Here is a 17,179-nt window from a genome sequence, read left to right as displayed (position 1 = left end):
AACACAGTAAGACTCTAGGGTGATGATAAATCTTGCAAAGGCCTGCATCTCTTATAAGGTGTTCATCTGAATGTGAATGAGTCGGTGGAGACCTGCAGCGTGTGAGGAGAAATAATAAATGTTGTTTTTTTAATTTCCTGCGCCTTCTCAGATTCGCAGATCTCTTCCACAGTTTCCCACGTTTGTAGACGGTGAGTGATAATCATATTTTTATTCTCAGCTGAACCTCTGTCTCATATTTTGTATTTCTCATATATCAGATATTTATTTGAAAGCATGTTAATGTACATATGCAGCGTTTATGTGTGTTTTTCTAACAAGTGCATCTTGTTAAATGCAGTCCCGGGACCGTGTGACCCTGAAGACCTTATTGATGGCATCATCTTTGCAGCAACCTACATGGGCTGCACCCACCTGCTGTCAGAGAGGACGCCCACAAAGAGCGCCCGCATGCAGCAGGCCCAAGAGGCCATGAGCAGAGTCCGAGTAAGAGCACGTTTCATTCTGTGTTCACATCACAGTGAAAGGATATGAACAGGAAAAAAAATGTGGCTTTCCCTTTGTAACTATTCTTTATGTAACAGATACCTGTTATTAAGGCCTATCTAGGGTAAAATAAGACTCATAGAGGGGTTTATATTTAAAATAAAACCAGAAATGTCAAGATGTGAGTGAAAAACTCACAGATGGTGCAGTGGGTAACCACATATTTATTTGGTATTGGACTAACAATCACGGAGATCTTTTCCAGCTTCATAGAAATTGGACATGACCATGACCATTCAGCCTAATGTAATGTAATGTAATGATACCTTAATCAAGCCATGTAATAACAACATGTGCCAGAACATGCAAAAGTAACATGGCAAGGCTCAGACAGTGAATGGACTGATTCTTATATAATGCTTTTCTACTCTCCTTGATTACTCAAAGTGCTCTATGCAACATGCCACATTCCCCCAATCACACACTTCCTCTACAAATTCACATTCTTGAGATGCAGCCTGGAGGAGCCAGGGCTCAAACCACTAACCTTCCGATTAGTAGGTGACCTGCTCTACCTGCTGAGCTACAGCCACTCACTGGCAAAGATGAGTAAACCCTCACTAGGTTTTGGATAAAGTGTACACTCACAAACCTGCATTTGAAACGTTGGCTACCATAGCAGTATAGTATTGCAACATGGCATTTGGGTCTTCTAACTAAAATAGGAACATAAACAGTGCCATCATTGCCAGACCTGGCCCAGATCTGGTTGACATACACTCTGCCATGACACCGGTCAGTCAGAAGTGCCAGCTTGATGCCAGATCCGGGCCAGACCTGTTTTCTATGGGCCTGGGCCAGAATAAACCAAACCATAATCGAGCCAGATATGGCATGCCATCGCATGGACAGTGCCATCTATGCCAGGCCTGGCCCATATCTAATTTTTGTGTATCTGTAACTGCTGACCTAACGTGCGTATGTGACACGTTCATGGCATCTGCGGATTGATGAGGTTGATTTTGCCAGTTTTAGAGAGTGAGGAGACCAAAAAAAATCAATTTGTGACTGACTGTGAGTAAATTTAAGACTTCATAGGAACTAAATGTTCCCTAGAGGTCATAATTATTTCTTGTTTTACCATGAATACAAGGGGTAGCATGGTGGTTAGCACTATTGCCTCACAGCAACAAGGTCCTGATTTCATTTCCACCATCAGTGTGGAGTTTACATGTTCTCCCTGTGTTTGTATGGGTTCTCTCTCCAACTTCCTCCCACATTCCAAAGACGTGGGGTTAGGTTAACTGGCAAATTGCCCATCGAAATATTTGTATGTCTCTGTATTTTAGCCCAGTGTGTGCCCTGCCTCAGACAGCTGGGATAGTCTCCAGCCTCTATGAGATGAGCAGAGCTTTGTAACATGGTGCTTTAGCCTGCTGGAAGCATCCATCAGACGGGAACCCTGTGATGATGAAGGTACTGACATGGTTAGGTAGCCTGTGGCTTTAAACTCATCCTCCGGTATCCTCCACAGTTTTATACCACCGTTGCAGGCCTGGAGCACTGATACAAGGCAGGACAGACCCATGTTTTCATGTTGTTCACATCAAATTTTAATCTGAACATTCAAATATTACTGCGGAATTGGAACTCGGCAAACCAGGAGATGTTTTTCTAATCTTCTGTCATCATCCGTTTTTAGAAACTGTTGCCTGAGTTTTCTATTCTTATCTGACAGGAGAGTCACTCGGTGTGGTCTTCTGCTGCTGTAGCTCATCTACTTCAAGGTTTTGCGCTTTCATAAAGGTTATTCTGCTTGGTTGTGACCAGTGTCTATTTGAGTTAAGCATTTGCCTTCATATTGGCTTGAAGCACTTCACCGATTCTCCTCTGATCTCTGACGTCAACAAGGGATTTCCAGCCAGAGAACTGCCACTCACTGGATATTTTCTCTTTTGTGGACCATTCTCTGTAAACCCTGGAGATGGTCGTGTTGAAAAATTATCCACGCCACGTTCAAAGTCACTTAATCCACCTTTCCTCCCCATTCTGATGCTCAGTTTGACCTTTAGCGGTCCGTCTTGTTGCTGCCATGTGATTAGCTTCTTAGACATTTTTGTTAATGGCTAGTGTATCTAATAAAGTGGCCACTGAGTGTTTTTAAGTTGTGGAGTGTGTGTTATCTTACTTAACAGACATCTGTGCATTCTCCTGTGTTTATCCGGTGACTGATGAACAAAAATGTGTCTTGAGTAAATTAATCCCCACTTATCACAGTCTGGGTGATATTTCCTTTGAGGTAAGGTCAACATGTCTTTGGGCGCCAAAATGTTTTACATGCTGGAAAAGACATCAAGGATTTCAGATATTAAAGCCACAGTGCCCTGATTCAGAGCTGCATTTTCTAATGCGCCTTGACGCATCATTGGAGATGGAACTGAGCTTTGCTGTGTATTTGGGTCTTTAAAGTCAGAAGCCCTCAGTGGGCAACACAGCAAAAAGTCCCTGTGTGTGTGTGTGTGTGTGTGTGTGTGTGTGTGTGTGTGTGTGTGTGTGTGTGCAGTGAATCAACCACAGATCACTGCTTCTGATCCAGAGCCGTACAGGCTGGATGTTATATAAACTGTGCTATGAGGCTAGGAGACCTCACTTTATTCTTCAGTCACAGTATATGATGTCAAATGGGGATCACGCAAATGGGGACGTAATAAAAGGATAAGGAATAAGAGGATGTTAATTTAAATGTGACTTTTTGGTGTTACTGTAAACATGAGAAAAAAAACAGATCAGCCCTTTCTTTCTAATGCAGTCAGTTAAATGGAGGTGGTGTCGGGGAGGGAGGGAGTGAGATGGCATTCAAACGTAGAGCTATCTGAGTGTGAGAGATGAGTAGTGAGACGTGAGCTTTGTGAAGAAGTAAGTTGGAGGCAGGAGGAGGAAGACAGGAGCTGAGCCCGGCTCTGCGCTCCTCTCTGGATGGTTGACTGATAGTTTGGGGACGTCGCCTCTGTTAATGTCTGAGAAGCCTACAGAGAGGGAGAAGGTCAGAGACTGTGAGCTGATGATGGGGATGTACGAGTCCTTTTATTTGTTAGAATGGGAAAGAAAAAGAGAGACAGGCTTCTGTCTAGTAAGCTGGATGAGCTGACTGTAAGGATGCTAAATCTGATGCTGTGGCTTTTTTAAAACCTGTACAGCTCTCTGTAAAACTGACTTTGTTTTCAGTCGTGTGTGTGTGTGTGTGTGTGTGTGTGTGTGTGTGTGTGTGTGTGGCTCTTCCACACACATTTTCTATAAAATTGCATTTCATGCAAAGTGAATACAGTAAGCGTTGATTCTACGGTGGCTTTATGCATTTAAGCTGCTCCAGTTACTGAAGAAAATGAACAGATCAGATATGAAAACTGATACTAGATCAACTTAATAGGTTCAGTGTCTGTAGCTGATAACAGGTTTTTTTTGTGCTGTACATAATAATCTATAATATAATGTCTGATTAAAGAAGTCTTGAAAAATAAAATATCAAATCCATAGAGTGTGTACTAAAAAATGGAAATAACCTCACTGACATCACCCATGTGGCGTAGAAACTAAATATCTTGTCAACTATATGGTTGAAGTTTTTAACTATACAAAAAGGAGTCTATTAAATTAGGTATTGTTATATTTATTAGTTATCAAAAACAAGAACATTTTTTGATTTTTTTTAAAAACACCTTCTTTCAAAGGGAGCCTTTCAAATTGTATGTTCCTGTTGTTGTTGTTATTATTAATTGTATTTATTTGTTTATTTATTTATTTATTTATTTTAATTATAGTAAAAGTTAAGCATATAATCCACATGGGGACTGTTTACCAAAAATGAAATAGCTGAAGGATAACTTTACTAGTACATGCCCACACCACAGCAGTTTAGCATCTTTGTGCTGCTGTTGCTGTTCATGATGAAATGAAAATGATCATGAAAATGCTTTCATATGCTTTCATATGTTGTTATGGCTGCATAAATGCTAAAAATGAGTAGATTCAGCCTGTTGCTTGGTAGTTGCCAGGCAGCGTGATGGCGCCATCATGTACCGTGCATCATTAAACATCTGTGGATCAAAATTAGAGCCTCTTGTTATGATATCAAAATGAGACGATGCTTTTTTTAAGGTGCCATTACAAACATTACAATTTTAGCCTGTTGGTAGGTGGTTACTAGGCAACACAATGGTGTCATAATATCTGATACTGATAGGAACCTTCAAGAAGCCTAAGAAGTACCCATTTGCAGAGTTGGGTTTTGTACAAGGTGCTGGTAGACAAACAAACCGAGATTGCGTGTGTTATAGTAGAATGATAGTTATCAGTAAATAGAGTTTTTAATTCTTAAATATTGGTATATTGGTGTGTGTCGTATTTAATGGAGGGCTGGTTTGCAGCAGACAAAAAGAGGTTAAAGCTGCAGCAGCGCTTGTAGTGTGAAGTTTAACTTTATTACTTAATCAGCATTTCATCAGGGTGAGGATGACTCCTGGTTTTGTAATGAAGCTCTTCTTCATGCTGCACGTGTTGCTGGAGCTGTAACATCTTCAGACTTTATGTTCTTGTCTATACTCCTTGAAAGTGAAGTTAAGCTTCTACTCGGCTTCTAGTGACCAAAGCTGAACAAGGATGCTTTATGTGGTGAATGGTAAAAACACTTTTTAAAATGTAGTTAATTCACATGAAACATAAGACTCTAGATTTTATTTTCAGTCATCTTTTTTTTTTTTGCTGTAACCACAGCGCTAGTGCCAGTTACCTAACCTCTCATCCATTTGTTTCTAACATTTGAACAGTGCAATCACTTGTAATCTCTAGAAATAAACTGCTGTTGTTTCTGTGTGAGGCTGTCGTCCACATGCATGCTTAGTGTCTCCTAATTTAATGTGGGCAGAGGGATTTGTGGAAAATATCCCATACCAACTGTTGTGACTGTAACTGTGATTGGCAGCACGGTGGCTCGTGCACCAATTCTGGAGCACAAACAAGCCATGATATCAGTCATGATATTCCATTAAAATGATCAGAAATGGCACAAGAATTGACACATGAGCTGCAGTTTTCAGATTCACAAACATTTTTCTACTGTGAAATTTTAGTTTATAGATGCAGCTTTTCATGGCACTCTCCTGTACAAATATGGTTTCCTATGGCTACAAATAATCAACACAGTGGCAAAATGTGGAGTCCACAAAGTAATGGCTGATGTTAGGGTGGATATGTTTACTTTCACATCTTTTTCAGAGTTAAATAGATGAATGGTCTGTTTGAGTGTTGAGTGAAGTTCTTCAGAGTTCACCATAGCACTGCAACAGCAGCAACTGGAGGTTGTAAATGATTTTATGATTTCTCACTGTGGAGTCATCTCTATGCTCGTCCTGTTAGAACTCAGTGCAGCATTTAACGTTGTTAATGACAATATTTTACTACAGAGAGTAGAACACACATTGGTATTAAAGGAAGTGCACTGCAATTGTTTGACTCATATCTTTCTGATTGGTTTCAATTTGTTTAGGTAAGTGGGAAGTCTTCTTCATATACAACAGTTAATAATGGAGTTCCACAGGGTTATGTGCTGGGCCCAGTACATTTTTACATTATACATGCGTCCCTTTGGTAATATTAAGAGAAAAACATGCATACATTTTTACTGCACCCAGCATTATTAGTCATGAAACCAAATGACACAAATCAGTTAGTTAAACTATAACCATCTCTTAAAAACATAAACACCTGGATGACCTCTAACTTCTAAATTCAGACAAAGCTGAGGTTATTGTACTCGGCCCTAAAAAACATTCCTTTTTGATAAAGGATATTGTTAGGGCTGGATCAGGTGACCCTGAACCTTCCTTTGGTTACTTTCTTCTATATTGTATTTAATCATTAGCAATCAATGAACTCTGACTCTCTCTCCCACAGTGTGTCTTTTGTACTGAACTCACCCCCAGCTGCTCACGGCAGCAGGGCACCCCTCCCTGAGTCTGGTTCTGCTGGAGGTTTCTTCCTATTAAAACAGTTTTTCCTTCCCACTGAGGCAACTGTTGGTGTAAATTGATGCTATATAATTGAATTGGACGGAAATAAAGGTTACACAAACTGGATAACATATTAGAGCCACATTTATTTTTGTTTAAGCTAAATCAACTGTAGTCTGAGTCCACATAAACACAATGAGCCTTCTGATTTCACAGACTAAATCCTTGATCTCTAAAGGGGATCAGACAGCATTTGGAAACCTCGAGTTGTGATGAGGCATCTGCTGCAAACACATGAGGTCGCTCGTCTTTCTTCAGGGTCGTTTGTGTCACACTGATGCAGAGAACACTTTTGATAATGTTTGCTGCAAACGCCTCTGGCATCCCACTGTTGTCAAATGTGATAGACAGTAACACCACTGCCCTCTCTCTCACACACACACAAGCACACGCAACATACCCCTTTAAGGTTCTTGTGTCCCTTGATTTGGCATTTGGAATAGAGGCAGTCTACAGTGCATGATCCGGTTAGTTTTTGTGTTTGTCCACCTTTTCCTCAAATCACCGCTGCCTTGATTTGTATTTCTGAATCGCTGTTCTTTCTGATCACTGCAGGCAGCTCAGAAACAGGCGAAGAACAGGAAGAAGGTGAGTTTGTTTTTCATTCTGCTTATCTGTGATTGCAATGCATTATGCAGAATTTGTGGCCAAGGATGACGACAGAGGAGAATGGCCATGCACGCTTCAAGTGTCTCTGTCTTATTCATTTGTTGAGTGCAGATTAGACCAGACGTGACTGTTTGCTTTTGTCAATCTCATGAGCAGCTGTTAGATTTGGAGGTTCTGGACAATCGTGACGCCCGCTCTACTCTCTTTGCTGCTCTCTATCAACCTGTTGCCTCCTCTGTTCACTTCTTTTCTCGGCTATGCAGAGCCCCGACGACGAGGCTCCATCCACTGCTGAGGTTGATCTATTCATGTCCACACAAAGGATCAAGGTCCTCAATGCTGACACTCAGGTATAAACATAACATATATTATTTTGTTTTATATCAACACCACAAAATTACAAATTTCCCTTGCAACACTTTCCATACTTCTATTAAAACCTTTAGTATATTAGCAGCTACCACATCATATTCATCATTTAAAGCTCACGTTATCTGTGGTGTACCGCAAGGTTCAATTTTAGGTCCTTTGTTTTTTATTTATTTGGTTAAACTAGATTTGATTTATTATTCATTTTATTTTTATTATGCAGGGCCTGTATTTACAAGTGACTCATGTATTTGTCGTTACCAGGAGTGTTTAATGGACCTGCCCCTGAGGACAATCTCCTACATAGCTGACATTGGTAACATGGTGGTCCTGATGGCCCGAGGGAAGATGGTCCGGTCCCGCAGCGCACAGGAAAACCTGGACAGCACAGCAGAGCAAACCACCATAACCCAAGATGACAGAAGACTGTACAGAATGATCTGCCACGTCTTCGAGTCTGAGGATGTGAGTTACTAGTGGTTTTTGTCAATGATTAAAACAGTGGTCCTCAAAATCTGATTTTATTCAACTTGATCACCTTTTTATTTTTAGGGTGTAGGGTCTTTTTCGCTTTTGATGTAGGGCAGGCCATAAAAGTTATCTAAGTAATCTACTGCAGGATATCTGCCTCTTAAGTCTGAAAACATGTTAGATTAAATTTCCCCTAAAACAGCTGTAAAGAGTGTTAAATAGCTGTAAAAGTCTTTGAAATGTAATTGTAATTTAGTATATCAATGGGTCATCGCATTTTGCCTTAAATTTGGTCTGTTTCTGCATTGTCTTCTTGCTGTACAATGGTATTTGTCTCTCCATTAGGAGCTCCAATATGAACTTTTATTGAGAACAATTTAATTCTCATCTTATGTGTTTCTGGTGCTTTTGTGTTAAGTTAGCCTAACCATAGCTCTGCAGCTAACCATCATGTAGCAGATCACTATATGTCAACTAACCCTCCAAGTGTTGCTCTTCAATTTACCTTCAGAGTTTTTCACTTTCTTTTTTAAGAAATCAACTTTAGCCAAAATATGGTATTATAACCCTTAGACATCTACTAGCTAGGTAACCTACTGCTAACTCATAAATCCTTCAGGCTTGGACACCTTGAAGAACTTCCATACTGATTATTTCTTCAGAATTTCATAAACTCTCAGTGGCACATCAAATCTGGCTTGCCTTTTATGAGCTGAAGGAGCATTTAAGGGAAACCCAGGGTTCAACACCAAAGCACTGATCTTCCGATTGGTAGAAAGCCCACTTTACCTCCTGAGCCACAGCTATACTCAGAAATAGAAAGAAACAGAAACAGAAATCTGATTGGATAAATAACACTAAAATAGCTCTAAAGGGGAGAGTTATTTATAGTTTGCAGTTTAAATCTGCTTCCATTGTTTCTAAAAGCACAACTGATGTCAGCCTTAACCTGAGAAGAAAGAAAATATTTGTAATTCATAAAGGACCGATCCAATATTAATTATGGACAAAATTAAAAACTAAAAAGTGGGAGAGCTTAAAAATTCTATACGTTCTTTTAGGATTTGGTTTTAGAATAAAATGTTATTTTTAGGGTGGGGAATGTCTTTAAAGGTACAGCTGTAGTGTAGCTTGTTTCTTATTATCCGTGATTGATCTCTTTCTCTCAGGCTCAGCTCATCGCTCAGTCCATCGGTCAGTCCTTCAGCGTTGCCTACCAGGAGTTCCTCAGGGCCAACGGCATCGACCCCGAGGACCTGAGCCAGAGGGAGTACAGTGACCTGCTCAACACTCAGGACATGTACAATGACGACCTCATCCACTTCTCCAAGTCGGAGAACTGCAGAGACGTAAGTCAGCCAGCAGGTGGCGGCACAGTCGGGAGGTTTTAATCATCATCGACAGGGACACGTCTGCATTCGCAAGATAAAAATATTCCACTCTGCATATGGATGAATCTTTCAGATAAAAATAGCAACACATCTCTTTAATTCAGGTCAGGCTATTAATGTTTTTCCTGCTCATTGTGTTGTTAGTTTGCCTCGCAGTGCTGTTACATGAGCATCTGGTTTAGGAGTCACAGCTGCATGACAGTTGTACTGAGAGATGACATTTTAATAAAAAGAGCAAACTCCTAACCTCAGTATAAAGGTGAATTTGTGATGCTCGACCTGTTCTGACCTCGGAGCCTCCTCCCTGCTCTCGCTGCCTGCTGTCATCTCACATTTTTCAGAGTTGTGTGGTTGGCGGCGAGAAGCCCGAACTGGGAGGACTGTGGTAGATTTGGATTGGTGAAGGTGACTGTTGATATGTGTCCAAAGTGTCTCTGTAAAGTTCTTTTTCTTTGGTGCGATTCACATCTTAGTTTGATATGAAGTCCACAATAAAGACAGAGGGGACGCTTTTAATCAAAACCTGCAGGAAGTTTTATTTGACTGTATCCGCTCTCCATGCACATATGTGGAAAGGATAACGGTTGAGAGCAACTGCAAATTTCCCAGCATCAGTGAAAACAGACGTATCTGTTTATGGTGTTGTTGTGAAGCACTTTGGTATACTCTTGGTTTTAAATGTGCTATACAAATAAACTTGTATTGTATTGCATCATTAGTTAAGTCAGAAACAGCATGAGGAGTACGAAATGGATGACATGAATTGAAGGTGGGCTGCAAAGTGGCTTGCAGAAGCAGCAGATTAAATGTTACATCCTGTTTGAGATTATCCAATCCAGTGTTCAGGTGGATGTTAGCTGAGCTCACAGACTGAAGCCAGTGCTGAAGTGCCATAAACCTGCATTCATATCTAGTGGCCAGCAGGGGGCGGCCAGTTATAGGGAGGTCTATGGGATAAGTCTTAAGTCTTTCTTTAAGCACTTTCTTGAGAATTTTGTGGTCTCAGTTGCACATTCAGGTCTTACTGAACACAACGGGATGTTAATTTTGTAATTTATGGCACACACTAGGGTAAAAATTAGGATAAAGCACGGTATGTTTTACTGTGTGATTGAGAAATTGGTGTGCTCCTTCACTTTTCAGACACACCTCACATTTGGATTTAAAGCACTAAGACGTCCATCTTGAGGCTTCATTAACACATACAGCTATGCATATATACGTTCTATATCTGAGTTTGATGCCACAGCTGCTAAATTGCCTAAAAACACTGTAGTCATTCATTATCCAAGTCATCTGGCTGTTTGTTTGGCACGATGTCAGACTAACAAAGATCCGCTACCTTATGTGGCTGAGAGCTCTCGGAAGCCTGAGCCCCTCCTCACAGAGTTATAGCAGATATCCGACAAGATTTGTTTTACTAGAATCCCCAAAATGCAACTTTGAAGCTGTAAATGAACATTATTTGGTATCTTTAAAGAAACTAAGGTCATATTCACGTTCAGGTTTACATCGAGAAGCAAAAAGGCGAGATCCTCGGCGTGGTGATCGTGGAGTCTGGCTGGGGGTCAATCCTCCCCACAGTGATCATCGCTAGCATGATGCACGCCGGCCCAGCGGAGAAGTCTGGCCGACTCAACATCGGAGATCAGATCATGACCATAAATGGTACAAGCTTGGTGGGTTTACCTCTCAGCACCTGCCAGAGCATCATCAAGGTACGCTGCTGCTCTCTCTTTTCCACCTTTCATCTTTTTTGAAACCCCTTACAAGCAGAAGGGGTTCTTAAATGTTTGCTGGATCTGTCTCATATGTCTGCTTGCTGTTTCCCCAGGGTCTCAAGTCTCAGTCCAGGATCAAGATGAACATTGTCAGGTGCCCTCCTGTCACCATGGTGCTTATTCGCAGGCCGGATCTCCGATACCAGCTGGGCTTCAGCGTCCAGAATGGCATAGTGAGTATCTGAAGCTACTGAAACTCACTCGCAGCTGCAGGGAACAAATTAAATGAATTGTCCTTCTTGTCAAATTCTTAGATTTGGTATCGGCTGTGTCCCCACTAAGCCAAATCCCTCTGTTTCCTTCCTGTGCAGATCTGCAGTCTGATGAGAGGCGGTATCGCTGAGAGAGGTGGCGTCCGCGTCGGTCACCGCATCATCGAGATCAACAGCCAGAGCGTCGTGGCGACTCCTCACGAGAAGATTGTTCAGATCCTGTCCAATGCCATGGGAGAGGTAAATACTCAAAATGGCCACATATGTTCTTTTATTTACCTCAGCAGCAAAAAACATGTTTGAGACATATCCTAAAATATCTTTAACATGTAAATTCCCGTTTTATAGGCCTTCTTGATTTATTATTGAAACTGTCTCAAAATCAGCCTCAGTTCCATCAGGAAAACCGCTGCAGCTGAAAGACTTGCTTCAGTGAATGCCTTTCCTCCTGCATCAATATTTCACATTAAAAGCCTTTTTACGGCTTTAAAGCTGTAATCCCAGGGTTCTTTGTGCAGCACAGCACCATTTCACTTTAAAGGAGACGCTTTATTGTCATTTTCAGCTCCATATTTAAAGTCTTGCCTTTACTACGGCAGCTTTGCATGACTTACAGTTGAAAATAATCCTTCCATTATATTATATGGGTGGGTCACGCCATGAAAAATCAATCAGTCCATTCCACCTGGTCCTATCGGCATAAACCGATTTATCTAGCACAATAACTACGTTTTGCCTCCTCACTATGAATATGAGATCATTCCAGATTTCCTCACCCTGTCCCTAACACTGAGCCCATCCTACAGGTGAGACTTATTTCAGCCCCATGAATTCTCAACCTTACTCTTTCAGTCATTACCCAGATCTTCACAGGTGGCTATAACTGAGGGTCAAAACTTGGATGGACAGCTCAGCTCTCGGTTCAGCACAACAGTCCAGTGCAGTAGGTGCACAACCAAGGCTCTGCCTTCCCATCACTCATGTATAAGACATAAGTGGTGTATTCATGAGCTTTAAGTGTTTGGCGGCCAGGCCTAGAGGAGGTGGTCCCAGATTCCACTTCCACGAGTGGTTATGCAGTGCCAAGACTTAAGTTTCATTAGGACTTCCTTAGTCTAGCCCCTCCCCAGGGACCAGTTTACCGTAGGAGACCCTCTCAGACGCCAAGACCAGAAGTACACTTAAACCCCTACACCACAATTGGGTAGTTATTCAACAGGGTAGCCTTCTGTAATAAAATATTTTTCAAATGAGCGATCATGGCTCAAGAGTTGGCAGTTCATCTTGTAATCAGAAGGTTGCCGGTTCGAGCCCCGGCTCCAACAGTCTCGGTCGTTGTGTCCTTGGACAAGACACTTCACCTGTTACCTCCTGGTGGTGGTCAGAGGGCCCGGTAGCGCCAGTGTCCGGCACTCTCGCCTCTGTCAGTGCGCCCCAGGGCAGCTGTAGCTACAATGTAGCTTGCCATCACCAATGTGTGGATGACTGAGTGTAGTGTAAACCGCTTTGGGGTCCTTAGGGACCAAGTAAAAGCGCTATACAAATACAGGCCATTTACCATTTATTGCCTTCCAGTGGAGAAAATTCACACTGATTAATCAACTCTGGGCCCTGAAGAAGGTAAACGTTTGCATTCACTGAAACAAAGTACATCCCTGGTTGATACTGGCCTAAACTGTGTCACAGTTTAACACAAACAAATGATGTGACATCTTTAAAAAAGAAGCTATTGTAATTTTCTACAAAAAGTTATTCTTGCATGGAAAAGGTTCATTTAAGGAGAGTTTAGTTTGCTCATTGCACTTTTTCCTTTCTGCTCCAGATCCACATGAAGACGATGCCTGCAGCCATGTACCGTCTGCTGACAGCACAGGAACAACCGGTCTACATCTGAACACACACGTCTCGCTTGACACATCACTCCCGCCTGTCTCCGTTTTAAATCCCTTTTATCCCTCCTCTCCCTTCCCTGTTTGATATCACTTGACTTGCCTTAATCTGTACAGTTGACTGTCATGTAAACATGTACATCTCCAGTGTGACAGCAGAAGGCAGATTATCTCACTAGGCCGAGTGTTAATGTGACGTTTTATGTTTGACCAAAGAGAAATTTGGGATTTTCTTGTGTATATTTAGGTGGAGAACAGAGCCAATATTAGCTTTGGTTTGAATAGCTGTATAATCTCTGAATGTACTCTAATCATGTTGGACCTATAAAATGTCAGGGTGACACAAAAAGAGTTTAAAGCTGAAGTTGTAAAGGTTGCATGTATAATTCTGCAGAATAAACTAAAGGAAAAGGCAGCAGTCTGTGACGTTTGGTTTATTTTTGTTTGAAAAGTAGTTAAAACTGGACCAGTGGTGGAGTCGACCTTTTCTCAAGTATAAATTTAGAACAGTTTTTTCACTTGACTGAAGTACACACTTACTTGCTTCCATAGGAATAAAGAGGGCAGGTAGTAGTCACATGCTGCTGACAAAAAGCAAGTGTGACCACCTCTATATTAGCTGTGTTTTAACACAATGTCACAATCTTGCCAGTGGATTCACCCCAAGGTCAGTGAGCGCTCACTGCACTGCCAAGAGCTTCCTCTGAGACTCCATGGGCCTTGTTTAGCACATTAAATTTTAGTGTTCATGACAGTTCAGTTAGAAAAAGGCTGAATAAGTATGGCTTGTTTAGATGGGTTGCCAGTAGGAAGAGTAGTCTCCTCTCTAAAAGAACATTACAGCACACCTCAGGTTTGCAAAGCTTCATCTGAACAAACTGATCTTATCATTGGTCCAGAAGGCTTGCAAAGTGATCCATAATGCACACAGCCAGATTACCAAACATAGCCTCATACAAACTGTCAAGCATGGTGGTGGAGGGGGGATGATTTTGGCTCGTTTTTCAGCCACAGGCCTGGGCACCTTGCAGTCCCCGAGCTGACCTTGAAGTCCTCTCTGTACTAAAGTATCAGAGTCAAATGTGAGGCCATCTGACATCTGAAGACAATGAGCCCAACACAGCAGCATTTCTAAAACAAAAGCAACCCAAAAGCAAAGGTGGAACATGACACTCTGAACATGACTTTGTGTAAAAAAACAAAACAAAAAAAACATTTATTAGATTTTCCCAAGAGACTGTTGTGTAACACTCAGGAGACAAAACAAAACAAGCAAATCATAAAATAACATTTAAGAGAGACTGATAAACCAACATGATTGTCACCACATTCCCCAAACAGTAGTGCACAAACACTGAACTGAATCAAGTGTATGAATATATATTCAAAATTTTCAACAAAAAAAAAGCATCAGCAATAAAAAAATAAAATAAAAATGTGATTGTCTCTGATTGCCAGCAGCTAATAAAGAAACATAGCTCAATCACAAGTTGTCTGAACGCCTCGCTCGTGATACACTTTTTAATGAAATCTGTGACGTCATTTACACGCTGGTCTAACACAGAAATGCTAAACAGGCAGCTGCACAGCTTCCCCATCTTATCCAAAAGCCCTGCATTCGCCAAAGTCCTAAATTTAAAAAAAAAAAAAAAAAAAAAAAAAAGAAGGGGGGGGGGGGGGGGGGGCGCAATCTTTTGGTAATTATTATGCAATGATGAGATACAGATGCTGCATTCATGCAATCCATCTGAATCTCCTATTTCTGACTTCGCATCTCTTCAGTGACTGCAATGCTCTTCTAAAGCAAAAGCAAAGAACAAAGGAAAGATGTTTCCAGTTTAAATCTACTCGTGTATTTCGACTGTGTGCAGTAACTGTACTGAAAATACTTTCCAACCTCTGCTTGGTTCAGTTTACAACAGCAGTTAAAACAAAACAAGTGCTTTTTAGGTAGAAGCCTTTATCTCCCGAGCTGAAATCAGAGCTGCAAGGCACTTGGGAATAAGCTGCTTCCCAGACTGCACAGCTCACACAGCGGCGTGCTGCAGACGCAGGCGTCCACTTTGGAATGTGTAGTTCAGCAGGGGAGGTGCGATTAGAGGACAATTAACACCAGAGGAGCGTGCCCGAAGCATGTGGCGCCTCACAAAAACGCACAAAATTGGTGAAAAAGCTGAGGTGCAGTCCACAGAACTGTAACAGTGATTTGGGCGTTTGCTCGCTTCAGTTTCAGCCTCGTGTATTCACCATCACAATGTAAAAAAACTGCACGGTGTATCAATAACAGGCATTAGTTGTATTTTTACAGTGTTTTTAGCTGGTTTTAATTTTACATTTGTTACATTTTTATTGTGTCCAAAAGGTTTGCACCTGCTCCACGCGCAGCACTGATGGTATTCGGCAACTCAGTGGGATCAACAGCTATTTCTGTTGCTTCACATTATTGTTTAATTATGAAAACCTGAAAAACTTTTTTATTATGATTTCTTGAGACTATTCCATCCATCACTCGAGGACAGGCAGGTATACCCTGGACTGGTGGCGCCAGACAACACAGTCAACCCCTGGAACCGGAGCTTTCCAAGAGAGTCTACACCCACCTGAAGGCCCCAGCCAGCAAGCTCAAACCGGGGACTTTCATATTGTGATACAACAATCTTTCTACAGTCATGGTCAAACGTTTAGGTAGTAGCAGAAATTTTGTGCTTGTCACACTTTGCCGCTCCAGAATTTATTGAAGTTTGAAGTTGCTGGGCATTGACTCCTGGTCCAAATCCTGACTTCTGCCTGTTTGTCAACTCACTTTGTAAGGATTGACCATACTAAAAAAAACAAAAAACAAACAAACAACAAACAGCTCATACAGCAGCAATTTGGTGACGATTGCTGCTGTATGTACCATGTCATGGTGAAAATAACATGGTGCATTTTCACCATGTCACAAGGCAAAAGTGATGTCAACCCATCAAGACTCAAAGGTCAACAGAAACAGATCACCATCCATCAGGATTTGGCCCAGAAGCTGATACCCAGCAAACCACAGAAAACAGCAGATGTTATGAAGAATGGGCAGATCTGCAAATACTCACTCTTTGCATAAATTTACCAGTAAAAGTATTCAAAGCGCATCACATATATAATCTAAATGAAAAAAAATGTGCCACTGCCAAACTTTTGGCCTCGACTGTTCATCAAGTTTCAATTCATGTATTCATACTATATTCATACTTTTGTGTCCCACCTGCAGAGGACCTAAGCAGCAGAGCATGAACCTTAAATTTAGGACACAATTGCGCCATTATAGTTAATTTGCATTGCTGTGTTTTAAGTTCATGAATTTTTCTTCTGTTCAAAAAGGGAGTATAAAAATGTGACGTCTCCAGCTGTTTGAAATGGCTTCAAGTGACGTGTTTACATTTCTTTTATGCTTCTTATCCTTCCAAACATTGGGCGTTTTACTGTGTGATGGTGACACACGGTAGGCACAAACTGAGTCCCGGAATAAAGGCGGGAAAATAAAATATAGATCACAGACACCAACAGAATATTTACATTGAAACATCAGCTGTGCACAGTTTCTGTAACGGCGAGTGGCAAAGGTAGACCAGAGATATCTGTGTGCGTTTGTGTGCGTGGGGCACCACGCTTTCTGCACAACAAGGGACGCGAAAAGTGTCTGAAACTGACGACACGACAAGAAGTTCGAAGAGTTTTGATCGGTGATGATGTCACTTCCTGCTTTCCCAGCCTTACAGCTCAGTGTCTTTGTATTTCTGGGGGTTGTAATATCCTCTCTTGGTCTGGTCGGCCAGCTGGCGGCGGTAGTCGTCCTCGTCGTCCTCGTGTCCTCTCGACTCAGAGTACGGCGGCCTGGAGGGAGTCTGTGGCTCGGGGATGGAGCTTGAA

The 17,179-nt window shown here is 41.6% G+C and overlaps 2 protein-coding genes across 5 annotated transcripts in view; one reads left to right on the top strand and one right to left on the bottom strand.

Moving 5' to 3' along the window:
• The window catches only part of LOC146705499 (uncharacterized), a 26,343-nt gene extending 11,404 nt beyond the window's left edge, over positions 1-14,939 (top strand). The window contains exons 4-13 of the mRNA XM_085463179.1: positions 152-191; positions 341-486; positions 7,107-7,139; positions 7,424-7,510; positions 7,794-7,994; positions 9,170-9,349; positions 10,897-11,109; positions 11,226-11,345; positions 11,484-11,624; positions 13,207-14,939. Coding sequence (XP_085319305.1) covers positions 152-191; positions 341-486; positions 7,107-7,139; positions 7,424-7,510; positions 7,794-7,994; positions 9,170-9,349; positions 10,897-11,109; positions 11,226-11,345; positions 11,484-11,624; positions 13,207-13,278 — 1,233 coding nt within the window. The 3' untranslated portion in view covers positions 13,279-14,939. The remainder of the gene's footprint in view (positions 1-151; positions 192-340; positions 487-7,106; positions 7,140-7,423; positions 7,511-7,793; positions 7,995-9,169; positions 9,350-10,896; positions 11,110-11,225; positions 11,346-11,483; positions 11,625-13,206) is intronic.
• The window catches only part of tjp2a (tight junction protein 2a (zona occludens 2)), a 44,481-nt gene continuing 41,756 nt past the window's right edge, over positions 14,455-17,179 (bottom strand). For all 4 annotated transcript variants that reach the window (XM_085463178.1, XM_085463175.1, XM_085463177.1 and 1 more), the window contains one exon: positions 14,455-17,179. In XM_085463178.1, coding sequence (XP_085319304.1) covers positions 17,023-17,179 — 157 coding nt within the window. In that variant the 3' untranslated portion in view covers positions 14,455-17,022.

Source organism: Copadichromis virginalis, linkage group LG7 (assembly GCF_057382275.1).
Source record: "Copadichromis virginalis isolate Kocher_CV1m ecotype Utaka linkage group LG7, C_Virginalis_male_GT1.1, whole genome shotgun sequence".
NCBI classification, from domain to species: domain Eukaryota; kingdom Metazoa; phylum Chordata; class Actinopteri; order Cichliformes; family Cichlidae; genus Copadichromis; species Copadichromis virginalis.
Note: the sequence above shows the minus strand (reverse complement) of the source record. Positions and strands in the feature narration are given on the sequence as shown.